This window comes from Miscanthus floridulus, chromosome 14 (assembly GCF_019320115.1).
Source record: "Miscanthus floridulus cultivar M001 chromosome 14, ASM1932011v1, whole genome shotgun sequence".
In the NCBI taxonomy this organism is placed as follows: Eukaryota; Viridiplantae; Streptophyta; class Magnoliopsida; order Poales; family Poaceae; genus Miscanthus; species Miscanthus floridulus.
This window is the reverse complement of record NC_089593.1, coordinates 12,125,103-12,137,661: the sequence shown is the minus strand read 5'-3', so window position 1 is coordinate 12,137,661 and position 12,559 is coordinate 12,125,103. Positions and strand designations below refer to the sequence as shown.

The 12,559-nt window shown below is 51.2% G+C and overlaps 1 protein-coding gene across 1 annotated transcript; it reads right to left on the bottom strand.

Annotated features, from left to right (window-relative positions):
* Nucleotides 1-3,831: 3,831 nt before the first annotated feature.
* Nucleotides 3,832-4,806, bottom strand: LOC136504632 (uncharacterized). The gene is made up of 2 exons (XM_066499586.1): nt 4,544-4,806; nt 3,832-4,383 (listed from the first exon to the last, which is right to left on the bottom strand). Exons 1-2 carry the CDS (start codon nt 4,611-4,613, stop codon nt 4,070-4,072), a joined length of 384 nt encoding a protein of 127 aa, XP_066355683.1. The 5' UTR covers nt 4,614-4,806; the 3' UTR covers nt 3,832-4,069.
* Between the last annotated feature and the right edge of the window lie 7,753 nt (nt 4,807-12,559).

The following is a 12,559-nucleotide window of genomic DNA, read 5'->3' as shown; positions in this document are numbered from 1 at the left end:
CGCAACATCTAGATAAAACACTTGCAACATACGTGTATAACCATTGCAACATATATAATATCCCGATCTACTTTTGCAACATCCGTATGAAATATTTGCAACATACCTCTAAAACGTCTGAAACATTTAAAATATACGCTTGAAACGTGCATCGTATCGCGGTGCGGCATCCTCCGCCATTGGCATCAGGGCGCCGCAGCCGTAGCAAGAGGTGAGGCTAGAGGGCTTCCGTGCCAGGGCCCGACGCTTCTCCTTGCGCTGGCGGCGCCTGTCGGCATTGTCAATCGCGAACACGCACGCAGCGACCTCAGTGGCCAGTTGGCGGCCGCAGTGCAGTTCCCGCGTCGTCAGGCGAGGCGGGCGGTGGAGCAAGCGGCAGGAGCAAAGGCACTGCAGGGTGACTGTCGATGGCAAAGCAAAGCAGAGCAGAGCAGGGTGTGGCCGGGCAATATGGTGGAAGCGCCTGTGGCGGTGGATAACGTTGCGACAGTCGATGCGAGATGAGGAAATGTCGCTCTGTATTTTTTTATTAGTAAAGGAATGAAGGTAGATGGCAGGAGACCTGTTAGGCCGGTTCGCAGGCCTAGAAAGAAGCGTCCAGTAGGCGAGGCGAGGAGCAGCCATTGCATTACAGCAGGACAGAGACTCAGAGAGAATGGGTGATGGGCTGCTGGGGTGTGGTAAGTGAAGTGTGGAGCGAGTGTGAGTGTGTGTGTGGTGAAGAGGGCAGGTCTGACATGAACAGGATATGATCGAACCTCTGTTCACACAGCCTAGCCCAAGAGCGACTTATTAGACGGACATATATAACACTAGGTAGGCAGACTAAGGGTGTTTGGCACGGCTGCTCTCGAGGGCGGTCATGCTGACCAGGCAGGTAGGCATGCACCGGAATTATTGTACTAGGCACGCCGCTGGAGACTTTTGTCCATCGGGGCTGCTGGCTCAATAATTCCGGTGCATGCCTGCCTGCCTGGTCAGTTAGTCGATATGTCTTCATCAGTTATATGTCCGTCCCCAAGAGCGATCATGCTGCATGGGGCCAGTGGCAGAGCCACCGCCCGGCCGCCCCGGGCGGCCGGCCGGGCTCCTCAGCAAATTTGAAAAGGAAAATTCCTATATACCAAAAAAAAATGTTATAATTTGCTAGGTAAATATTTTTGCACCACGACGATCTGGAAAACTTCTGGCAATGCCACTGCATGCGGGCGCGGCGCTTTGACAGACCGCCGAACTTACACACGATCGGCCACGCAATAGGGTGGATCCAGCGCACGGTGGGGCAGGGGGCTCGAGCCCCCCTACTGCCGCGGAGCCTACGAAGTTAAAAGAAGGTTGAGAAGAAGTTGATCAACAAGCTAGTAACAAGGAAAACCTCCGCCAGAACTACTTACTGATGATCACCCATCCAAGTGGGGACTGACAAGCGCAGCTGCGATGTTGGTATTATTCCACGGCTACCATTCCGATGACGAGGAGAATGAACTACTGAAGCAGCGGCTGTCCAGAGGAGGAAATCCCCTCCATCCCGCCTTCGCCATATCCACCCTCTGCGAAATGTAAATTGTGACCCTCCAACGGTTCATGTACATGGGTCACATGCCCTTAAAGGCAAAAAATAAGTTTCCCGTTAGGAGAGGAGTAGACGTCACGCTGCATTACTAACTGGAGTCGATGTCTGCGACATGTGCTTTTCGGGATGGATATGGGTAATTCTTTTTCTTTATTTATCCATGGCGAGGTGAGGGCACGGGGAGTGGGTCAGTGGGAGTGGATTATCTATGGGTAATCAAATTTCAGAAAGCTTGACTAACATGTAAATAATGATGCTTTTTTAAAGAGTAAAATTCACCCTCGCCCCTTAAACTTGGCCGACAGTAAAATTCAAAATCTATAAACCTAGAACACATATTTAGGACACTAAACAACATCAAATAAAAAACTTTTCAACTATAAATTTGTAGATCGTATTGAGAATTATAACTTTCGTATAGGCATTATCAACATCCAAGATTGTTGGATAATTTCAAATTTTAAATTTCGAAATCTGTGAACTTACAACAGTATTTTGGGACCCTAAACAGTTTTAATTCAAAAACGTTTCAACAACATAGTTGTAGATCCCGTCGAGGGCCACAATTTTGATATAAAGTTTGTCTTAATCTGAGTTCATGTGAAAAGTTATGAATTATTTTTAAAAAAAATAAGTGTGCCACGTTAGCGTATTTAGTGGGTTAGGCCCCGTTTGGACTCGGATGAGACTCAAAACCAAGTTTATGGTCTGAAATGACACCACTAGCTAAGTTGGGGACCAACAGTGAACACTTTAAAAGTTCATGGACCAGGATGACACTGTTGACCAAATTTAGATATCTGTAGATATCACTTTGAAAGTTCGGAGACTGCGATGACAACGACGGCTAAGTTTAAGGACCGACGTTGAATTTTACTTCTTTCTAAATAAGGAACGGCGGACAAGAGTTTGGCTGCCCACTCCGATCGATAGTATGACGGCTGTCTTGCACAGTCAAACTCAGGCAACAACCGCCGACTCTGAAAACTAAAACGCAGATCGCACAACTACATGCACACGCCAAATCCATGGAGCAACGCAAATGCTGGCACGCGGTTGTAAGTCCCATCCGCACGCTGCCTTACTAGGCATGTGCAGCGGACAGGTCCAATAGGCGTGCTCACCTCTATAATTTTTCTACCTCTGAAAAATTTTCCCTACTCGTACTCGCATCGGGGCCACGAGCAGGCGTCGGAGAATGGCAGGAGGAGCGATAGGCCACGTCGACGGGTGTGAGCATGCTGAGCGACGTCCCCCTAACCCGAGCTTGTTGGCTACCACACTTCCCCACCAGGTAGGCCGTGGCCATCGACGACACCGTGTTTAAGTGTTTCAGGCGTTTCAGACTTATGTTTCAAGTGTTTCATCTGGATGTTGCAAAAAATATATCTGAGATGTTGCATATGTTGCAATGACAATATACGCATGTTGCAAGCATATGTTTTCAAGTTTTTCAAGAGTTTCAGACGTATGTTTCAGACCTTGTTTGGCTGTTATCGAATTCACCTCAGTCCACATGTGTTAGGGTGAAATTTAGTTCAAGTTCCACTTCAATCCACCTCAACACATGTGGATTGATTCGAATCTGACTACATCCAAACAAAGCCTCAAGTGTTTCATCTGGATGTTGCAAAAGTAGATCTGGATGTTGCATATACATGCATGTTGCAAGGGTATGCTTTTAAGTGTTTTTGGTGTTTCATACGTATGTTGAAAGTGTTTCATCTAGATGTTGCATATGTTTTGCAATGGCTACATGCGTGTTTTTCAAGTGTTTTAGACGTATCTTGCAAATGTTTCAGCTGTTTTAAATGTATGTTGCAAGTGTTTCATCTAGGTGCTGCAAAAGTAGATTTATGGTTGCACATGTTGCAACAGAACCCACCTAGAGCTGCCTGGTGCAGCTGCTATGGCACCATGCATGCACGTGGGAAGCGGAGGGGGATAGAGGCAGGGACATGGCGCGGGTGGTCCAAGGCGCGTGAAACGGGAGTTGTTGGGGCGCCGTGCATGCACCAGGTGCGGGAAGCAGAGGGGAATGGGCATGCGGCCCCGTGTGTATGCGGTCGCTGGAAGTAGTGGGGCGCGGGTGTCCGAACGGGAGGTGCGGAGGTTCCCACGTGTGCACGACGTGCGTGAAATAGAGTAGCGAAATAGAGTAGCAGCGCCGGCGTCCGGACGCTAGCCACGCCCATAGAGGAATGTCGTCTACACATCAACAAAATAATTTCAAGCCACATGTGAACATAAAAAAAATGAGTAACCTGTAATCAAATTCAAGCCCAAACTCGAAAATCTCTGATAAAAGAAACAGACACCACACACACAGGGGGGTTGTAAAAAAACAGTAATCGTCAAAAGCATGCTACGTTTATAATTGTACCATCAAAACCAATGCATTTGGACGGGCATCTACCAATTGATCAGCACTCAGCAGCAGCATCCTTTAATTTTGGTCAGATAGACAAGAAGGAGGAAAGGAGCTGGACGGATGGATCACGACAGCTGGGTGCAGTTGCCGGTGCCGCAGCCGCAGGTGTAGGGCGTGAAGGCGCAGGTGCCGAAGGGCTTGCCGGGGAGGTCGCAATCGATGGCGTAGCAGCAGCTGGTGTCCACACAGCTGCTCGCGTTGGACGACGAGCAGCACCGGCACCCCTGGCACAGCTCGAACGGCTCGTACGACGACACCGCCTCCGTCGCCGTCGTCGTCGATGGCCGGTACACCACGCTCTTCACCGGCACGTACTCCTCCTCCTCCGGTGATGCTGATGCTGACGGTCTCCTGTTGGACTGCTTCAGCTGCGTGCCTCCTGCTTGTTCGTTTCATGGGCAGGGGATTGCATATTAGAAATGAATCAAGAACACATGCATATGAGGATCCAACCGAGCAACCATGGATAATGAGCTAGCTAGTGGGATCGATGGACGACGTACGGCGGCCACGGATGGACAGTCGATTTTGGTACGTACCTTGAACTTGGAGGGCGAGGGATAGGACGAGCACGAGGGAGATGTTGAAGGCGGCACCACGAGTAGCCATGGCAAATGGGTTTGCTTTGCTTTGCTTTGGTGAGAAAGGAAGAAGGGCTAAACGCACTGCCACTACTAAAATGGTTTTGGAAGATGGTATGCAATACAAGGACTCGCCAGTGGGCAGTGGCCAGTACTAAAATGATCAAGTCTCGCCAGCACGGACGACTCGGTCTAAGAATGTGTTCAAGATTGGAACTGCAAAATTCTTTCAGCGGTTTCTTAATAGGAAAAAGGTTCGAGATCACCTGAAGAAATCTGTGCAGCCGCTGAGCAATCGACCGAACAAATGTTGTGCGTGCCAGTTTCATGAAAGCGACTGACATTTCTCTGTCAAGCAAATAAAGGGAATATGGAATAAGAATGGACTACTTTTTCCACACTCTCGCATTACATGTCACTAGCAGTGACACGACACCCCTACCAAACCAAACGCCCAAAAGACAACTAGTATCTCAAGGAGCACAGAAATAGATAGCGATAACCACAAAGCTGCGCAAGCGTCTGCAAGATCATCGTCATCAGACCATTGTATTTGGACGAACACTTATAGCTGGTGACACTATAAGTATACCAACACGGATTATATATTCTATACTTACATATAAATTGAAAAAGAAACACGGATTATATCATTTTGACACTAGTATCGATCTGCTTTAAGACAAACTAGTTTTCGGTCACATATGACATGCGAATTCAGCATAGCTCGACCGGCCGATAAGGTTACTTGTGGTGAAACATGCCTACCCATCGGGATTTAATGATGTCGTAGGCAACGTGCCCAATGCATGTATCTGGCTTTTTGAAATTAGAATTTAAACACGTTGTTTTTTCAGTAGTAGACAACATGCCCAAATCTCAATCTTCGGAGATGTTTACTCGGGGTAGAATGTGTGTATGTGTTCATATGTAGCCCTAGGCATAATTAACGTAATCTTTTTTTTTGTTGTTGTCCACCTCACAGCGCGGATGCGACCTGACACCATGCATGTAATATGATTGCGATGCCATCGAGAGATGGCAGCTAGCGACGGCGACTACACCTTAAGAGGGCACTGGAGATTTTTTTTAAAGTTAAATGTACTAGGGATCCATGGACTTGTCATGGTGTATCCCTTTGGTTCATAAGGTTGGAAAATGTATTTTTGGGTCATCTAACTTGTCATCAAGTAGTACACCACAGATCCATATTGCTTCGTCAGCACTTTTTTAGCTGACATGGCATGACAGCATGACGTGCAATTTTGCATTGTCACCCATGTCTTGCCTTTTTCTCTTTCCTTCTCATCCCCCTCAGTCTCCTCGTTTTCTCTCTCCCTCCCTCATGTGTTCTTGCCGATGCCGGCGTCCAATCACTGCAGGCACACCTGCCCGGCGCCACCAGGCCCGACGGCCATGGCCCGCCGCCCCAAGCCCACGACCGCGAAGTAGACGACGAAGGCGAAGGCCGACGGGGAGCGCAGCGTGGGAGGAAGAGTGGCGGGTGCGACTATGCTGCTGCTTCCCATGTGCAGTGGTGGAGCTTGCTGTCCTCGCGATCGTGCGCGTGCCCGCACTACGGCAAGTGTAACACTCGGCGTAGGTTTTAACGGCAAAGAGCTGTTTGCCGAGTGTCAATCGTCGGGCATCCGGCAAAGACTTTGTCGAGTGCCCAAAAAACACTCGGCAATTTTTTCCCAAAAAAAATAGCACCACCACGCGAGCCCCTCCACCAACAGCGTCGCCGCCATCGCCTCCTCGCGCTTGACTAGCTCGTGCAGCTCCGGCGAGCTCACCACCACCACCACGCCGGCGAGCTCACTACCACCACCACGCCTCCCACCGACGCCACGCCACCACCAGCACCACGCTGCCACCGGGAGAGAGAGAGGGGGAGCGGCGGCGGCCGGATCCGGGGACGAGGAGGAGGGGAGGGGGACGCCCGGATCTGGAGAGGGAGCGGAGGGCGGGTGAAAGCTTTAGTTTGGTTTTGGTTAATTGATGAAACCCTAAGTGCTAACCTAGTTTATCAAAGTGATTATGAGATAGGTAGCACTACTCCAAGTGATGAAGCAATGACGAAGATCATGACAATGGTGATAGCATGGTGATGATCAAATGCTTGAACTTGGAAAAGAAGAAAGAGAAAAACAAAAGGCTCAAGGCAAAGGTATAAAATGTAGGAGCCATTTTGTTTTAGTGATCAAGACACTTAGTGAGTGTGATCACATTTAGGATAGATAGCCGTACTATTAAGAGGAGTGAAACTCGTATCGGAATGCGGTTATCAAAGTGCCACTAGATGCTCTAACTCATTGCATATGCATTTAGGATTTAGTGGAGTGCTAACACCCTTGAAAATATTTGTGAAAAAAGGCTAACACATGTGCGCAAGGTGTTTGCAGGGTTGAGATGGGTTTGGCGCTTTTGGGAAAATGAAATGTCTATTTTCTATTGCGCCGGATGCAAAATTCTTGGTGGTTGGCACATTTGAGTAAGGGTGAAGTAGTTAGAGTTGAAATGAAGTTGGTCGAAATGATGCTGGCGTCGGTCTACTGACCGGACGCTGGGTCACTCAACGACCGGACGCTGAAGGGCTGCGTCCGGTCGAGCTGTCAGACGGCACAGTCGCTAGGGTTGAGCACCGGACGCTGGTCTGGGTCCGGTCAAGGTGGACCGGACGCGTCCGGTCGAAAAAACATGCCTCGGGGAGCTTACTGGAAACGACCGGACGCTGGGGCTTCAGCGTCCGGTCAGTTTTACCGGAGCGTCCGGTCAGCTTCGTAGCCATTGAAATCTGACGAACAGCGTTTGAAGCCGGTGACGCGTGGCGTCCATCGGGCGACCGGACGTTGAGGGCCAGCGTCCGGTCAGTATGACCGGAGCGTCCGGTCAGAGCGCGTTTTTGCCCAGTGAAGGGGTATAACGGCTCTATTTGATGGGGGCTCTATTTATAGCCCCATGGCCGGCTCAAATGATAACTCTTGCACATTTTCATTGACATAGCATCCTTGTGAGCTTAGCCAAAGCCCTCCCACTCATCTCCATCATTGATCCATCATCATTGTGAGATTGGGAGAGAATCCAAGTGCATTGCTTGAGTGATTGCATCTAGAGGCACTTGGTATTCATGTTGCGCTGCGGATTTCGCTTGTTTCTCTTGGTGGTTGCCACCACCTAGACGGTTGGAGCAGCGGTGAAGGATCGGCACGAGTTGGTGATTGTTCGTGGCCGTCTCCGGTGATTATAAGGGGAGTTGTACCTTCCCCGGCGGAGTGCCGAAAGGTAACTCTAGTAAATTGCTCGTGTCATTGAGTTACCTCACTTGTGGGTCGGTTCTTGCGGTGTCCAATCGTGTGGACGAGGTTTGTGAAACACCTCTTAGCCGCCGAACCACCAAGTGTTGGTCGACACAACGGGGACGTAGCGTGTTGGCAAGCACGTGAACCTCGGGAGAAAATCGATTGTCTCTCTTCTTTGGCATTCTCCTGGTGATTGGCTATATATTCATCTTGTGATTGGTTCATCCCCTACACGTCGGTATAATCACTCTACTCACTCATTTACATTCTTGCAAACTAGTTGATACAAGCTCTTTAGTGTAATTAGAATTGAGAGCTTGCTTTATTATTTACATTCATCTAGTTGAGCTCTTTAGAGTAGCAAGGTTGAGAGCTCTTAGTGAGTAATTACATAGCAAGTTTGTGTGCCTAAGTATTCATTGCAACTAGAATTGTTGGATAGGTGGCTTGCAACCCTTGTAGAGCTAGAGCAAGTTTACATTACGCTATTTGTCATACTAATCAAATTGCTCTAGTTGATTTGTAGATTTTTAAATAGGCTATTCACCCCCCTCTAGCCATATTAGGACCTTTCAGCGGGGCCGCGCCGGAGAGGGAGGGGAGGGGCGCACCGGAGGAAGGGAGGGAGGGGAGCGGCGCGGCGGCGCCGGAGAGAGGGCGCGGGCGGGCGGATCTGAGGAGGAGGCAGGGGAGGAGGGAGGGGAGCTGAGGGCGCAGCGGATCTAGTGAGGGGAGGGCGGGGCCACGCCGGTGCCATAGAGGGAGGAGGGGAGGGAGGGGACGGGGGCGCGCCGGAGAGGGAGGGGAGGGGCGCGCCGGGCCAGAAAGGGAGGACAGGAGGGAGGGGAGGGGCACTCGGCGGGGGGAAGAAGGGGGAGGGGAGGGGCGCCCGCTGGGGCCGGTTAATTAAGTAGGTTTTTTTTTCTTTTGCCGAGTGTCCTAGATCTGGGCACTCGGCAAAGTTTTTTTTTTATTTTTTTTCTTCTCCTTCTTTCCCAGAAAGAAAGATTTTACTTCTTTGCCGAGTGTCCTAGATCTGGGCACTCGGCAAAGTTTTTTTTATTTTTTTTTCTTCTCCTTTCCCAGAAAGAAAGATTTTACTTTTTTGCCGGGTGTCCTAGATCTGGGCACTCGGCAAAGTTTTTTTTTCTTCCCCTTCTTTTTCAGAAAAAAAGATTTTACTTCTTTGCCGAGTGCAAAAAAGAAAACATTCGGCAAACACCCTCTTTGTCAAGTATTTTTTATACTCGGCTAACCTCCTCTTTGTCGAGTGTTTTTTTTTTTGTCGAGTGTTTTTAGCGCAGCACTCGGCAAAGAACTTGTTTGCCGAGTACCCGAGAGAATACACTCGGCAAACATAAAAACACTCCGCAAATTTGACGTTTTCGGTAGTGCCGTTGCGTGCCCCGCGCTCGAGCGCGACGCCGGTGTCGGCCTCTGAGTCTCTGACGCCTTGCCGCAGGTGGTTGGTGTGGTGGCGGAGCTCCTCGCCTCGGACACCGCCTATGCTACAGGTGTCGGCCTCGCCACACCAAAGTCGGACGCCGAGTCACCGACTAGCCCAAGGGAGTTTCCATAACCCCACGCCCCGCTCGGTTCCTTTGGCAGTCCCGACCCCGCATCGGGCCTCAAGCAGCTGGAACCTGCCACCTAGCCCCCGCGCGGCGAACGAAACGGTGGCGATGGCGCTTCGGTTTATTGCCATCTCTTTGCATCTCCAGCGAGAATGGAAGCACGAAGCTACGCTCCATCGCGTGATGTCCTTGGCACCACGTACTTGATCTCCCTGGACTACAAGTTGTGCGTGGCACTGTGTGCAAGCTGTGTGTCGGCCGCCGCTCATGGGGTCGCTAGCCGTGAATCCGTGATGAACTTCTGCAGTCGGCGGCCGTGATGTCCTTTCCGCGTTCGAAGTGGAGCACCAAGGACTTCCCGCAGACGTCTCCGTGCAGCAACAAGGACTTCTGCCTGACGAAGTGGAGCGGCCGTGATGTCCATGGTGTGCCACTTCATCATGGCACTGTGCAAGCTGTCGGCCGCCGGTCGTGGACGCACAGCCCGCAGAAGGTAGTCGTCTGTCTCCCTGGATAGCGCGTCCGTGGTGTTGATGAATGATGATTTGATGAGGATGAGCGTGTACCCAGTGTCCGGCAGGCCCAAGAAGTTGGCGTCGTCGGCATAGCGCAAGAAGCAGTAGTCGCACCAGACCCATACGTCCGCTTAGCCCCGGCACGACGATGTGGCCTTAGCTTCTTCGCCGCCGCGAAGATGCACAGCGTGCAGCTGTGTATAGTCTGCGGGATATCGCCGTGGAAATGCGGCAGGCCCTAGATGCCGGAGCTGCCACTACTGGCGCGGTGCGCTTAGCGTATGTAGTAGGCGGCTGAGCCTTGCCGGACCAGTGCGGCGAGCACCTGGTTGATGCTCACGCCCGTGAGTTTCTCTGCACCTTTTATTCAAAAGGAGAAGAGGGTAAATTTTCTAAGAGATAAGTATATGCATGGGGTTAAATGCAAAAACACAGTTTACGGTGCACCATTTGACAAGTTAGGTGATCTAAAAATACATTTTTCAAGTCCATAGACCTAAATGGTACACCCACTACTACAAAATTCAATTTGCTCAGCGTCGTCCCGAAGGTCTCCGTGGCGGGCTCCTATTTTTGTCCGTCACGGTAAATCCCACGATTTACCGCGGCGGGCACTTTTTATTTTCCGCAGCGAGCATTTTTGCCCGCCACGGTAAAACGATTTACCGTGGCGGGCATATTAAGATGCCCGCCACATAAAATACCCTATTAACCGTGGCGGCCGTCTTAAGGTGCCCGCCACGGTAAATCGATTTTCCGTGGCGGACACATTATAAGGCCCGCCATGGAAAAGGCCACGACCCAATAGGCACACCAGCGAGGCCCGTATCCAATTCTGATTTATCGGGCTTATATATACGGGGGTTTTAGGGTTTTCACTCCACCTCTCTCTCTCTCTCTCTCCACCACTCCTCCCTCAACCGGCAGCCACTCTCTCCCTCTCCTCCGATCCTCTCCTCCCTCAACCGACGGTAGCCACCACTCCTCTCGGTCCTCTCGCACGAGGCACGACGTCCCTCTTCCTCCCTTCCTCTCCTCCTCGTTCCCCCTCAACCGGTGGCCCTCCTCCTCCCTCTCCTCCTCCCTCAACTGGCGGTGGACGGCGGCTCGAGGCACGCGGTGGCGCGGCGTCGCGGCCGTGGATCCAGGCGAGGGCGCCGGTGTGGACGGATGCGGATCCAGGCGTGGACGGCCACGGGTCCGGCGGTGGCGTGGTCGAGGAGGCCGGATCTGCCGCGAGCCCCTCCTTCCCCTTCTCCACCAGGCAGATCCAGGCGACGGCGGCCCTGGCGGAGGCCCCGACGGCGGATCCGGCGGTGGCGCGGCCGGGGAGGCTGGATCCGCCGCGAGCCCCTCCTTCCCCTTCTCCGTTGGGCAGATCCAGGCGACGGCGGCCCTGCCGGAGGTCTCGGCGGCGGATCCGGCGGTGGCGTGGCCTGGGAGGCCTGATCTGCCGTGAGCGCCTCCTTCCTCTTCTACATCGGGCGGATCCAGGCGGGGGCGGTCCGGGCGGAGGCGCCGACGGCGGATCTGACGGTGGCGCGACCGGGCTGGAGCTGCGGCGGATCCAGGTGACGGCGGCGGATCGACGTCGACAGCGAGATCTAGGTCCAGTGTGGCCCAAATCCAAGCCCGTGTGGGCTTTTCTTCTTTTTTTTGTTTTTTTTCCAAATGATTTACCGTGGCGGGCTTCCTTAGGTGCCCGCCGCGGTAAATCGATTAACCGCGGCGGGCAAAGCAGCCCGCCGCAGGAAGGTCACGATTTACCGTGACTTCCCGGTAGCGGCGGACTGGTTTGCCCGCCGCAGGAAACCAAAAACGGCCGTCGCGGATAAACATTTTGTAGTAGTGACCATGACAAATTCATGGACTTATGGTGCATTTAACTCTTTTTTTTCCATTTCTGTGATTAGGATGATGCTGTACACGTACATTACCATTATATTTTTTCTGAATCTCACGTACATTAACATTAATTAACACAAGTGACCGAAAATAAACATCTTCGGAGCACGATCTGAGTTCTCAAACCAGCTTGGGCCAATGTACGTAATTGGGCCATACCTCGGGCCATTCTGAGGGCCTTCTCCGATCCAATCAGCGCTAGCGGGAGAGAAAGAGGCCGACGGGTTTGTATGGGCCAGATGTGGCTGGTTTGGTCATCAAGGTTTAGAGTCTGATCTATTCCCTTTTATTTGATTTGATTTCATCTGAAAAAAAAAGAATAGATTTCCAACCGGGACCTTTAGTCCTGGAGACACCAACCGGGACTAAAGGCCTCTCTAGTCCCGGGGGCAAAAAAATACCGAGGCAAATGCCAAATTAGGACATCGTTCTAAAGTCTGTTCTCTAGTAGTGAATGGACAGTGGTCTAGAAAGTCTATTGAAGAAACATGTTTTTTTATTTGTTGTTTCCTAAATTTTGAGATAAAGAGCTATATAGAGAGCTCATAAAGATGCTCGTAGATAATGTCTTGGAAACATCGAAGAGAAGAAAGGACCTGAACAATAGTCATTTCTATAGATTTTTGTTAAGAGGACATGCAATTTTTGTTTGCCCGTACCAAAGCACGAACAATTAGA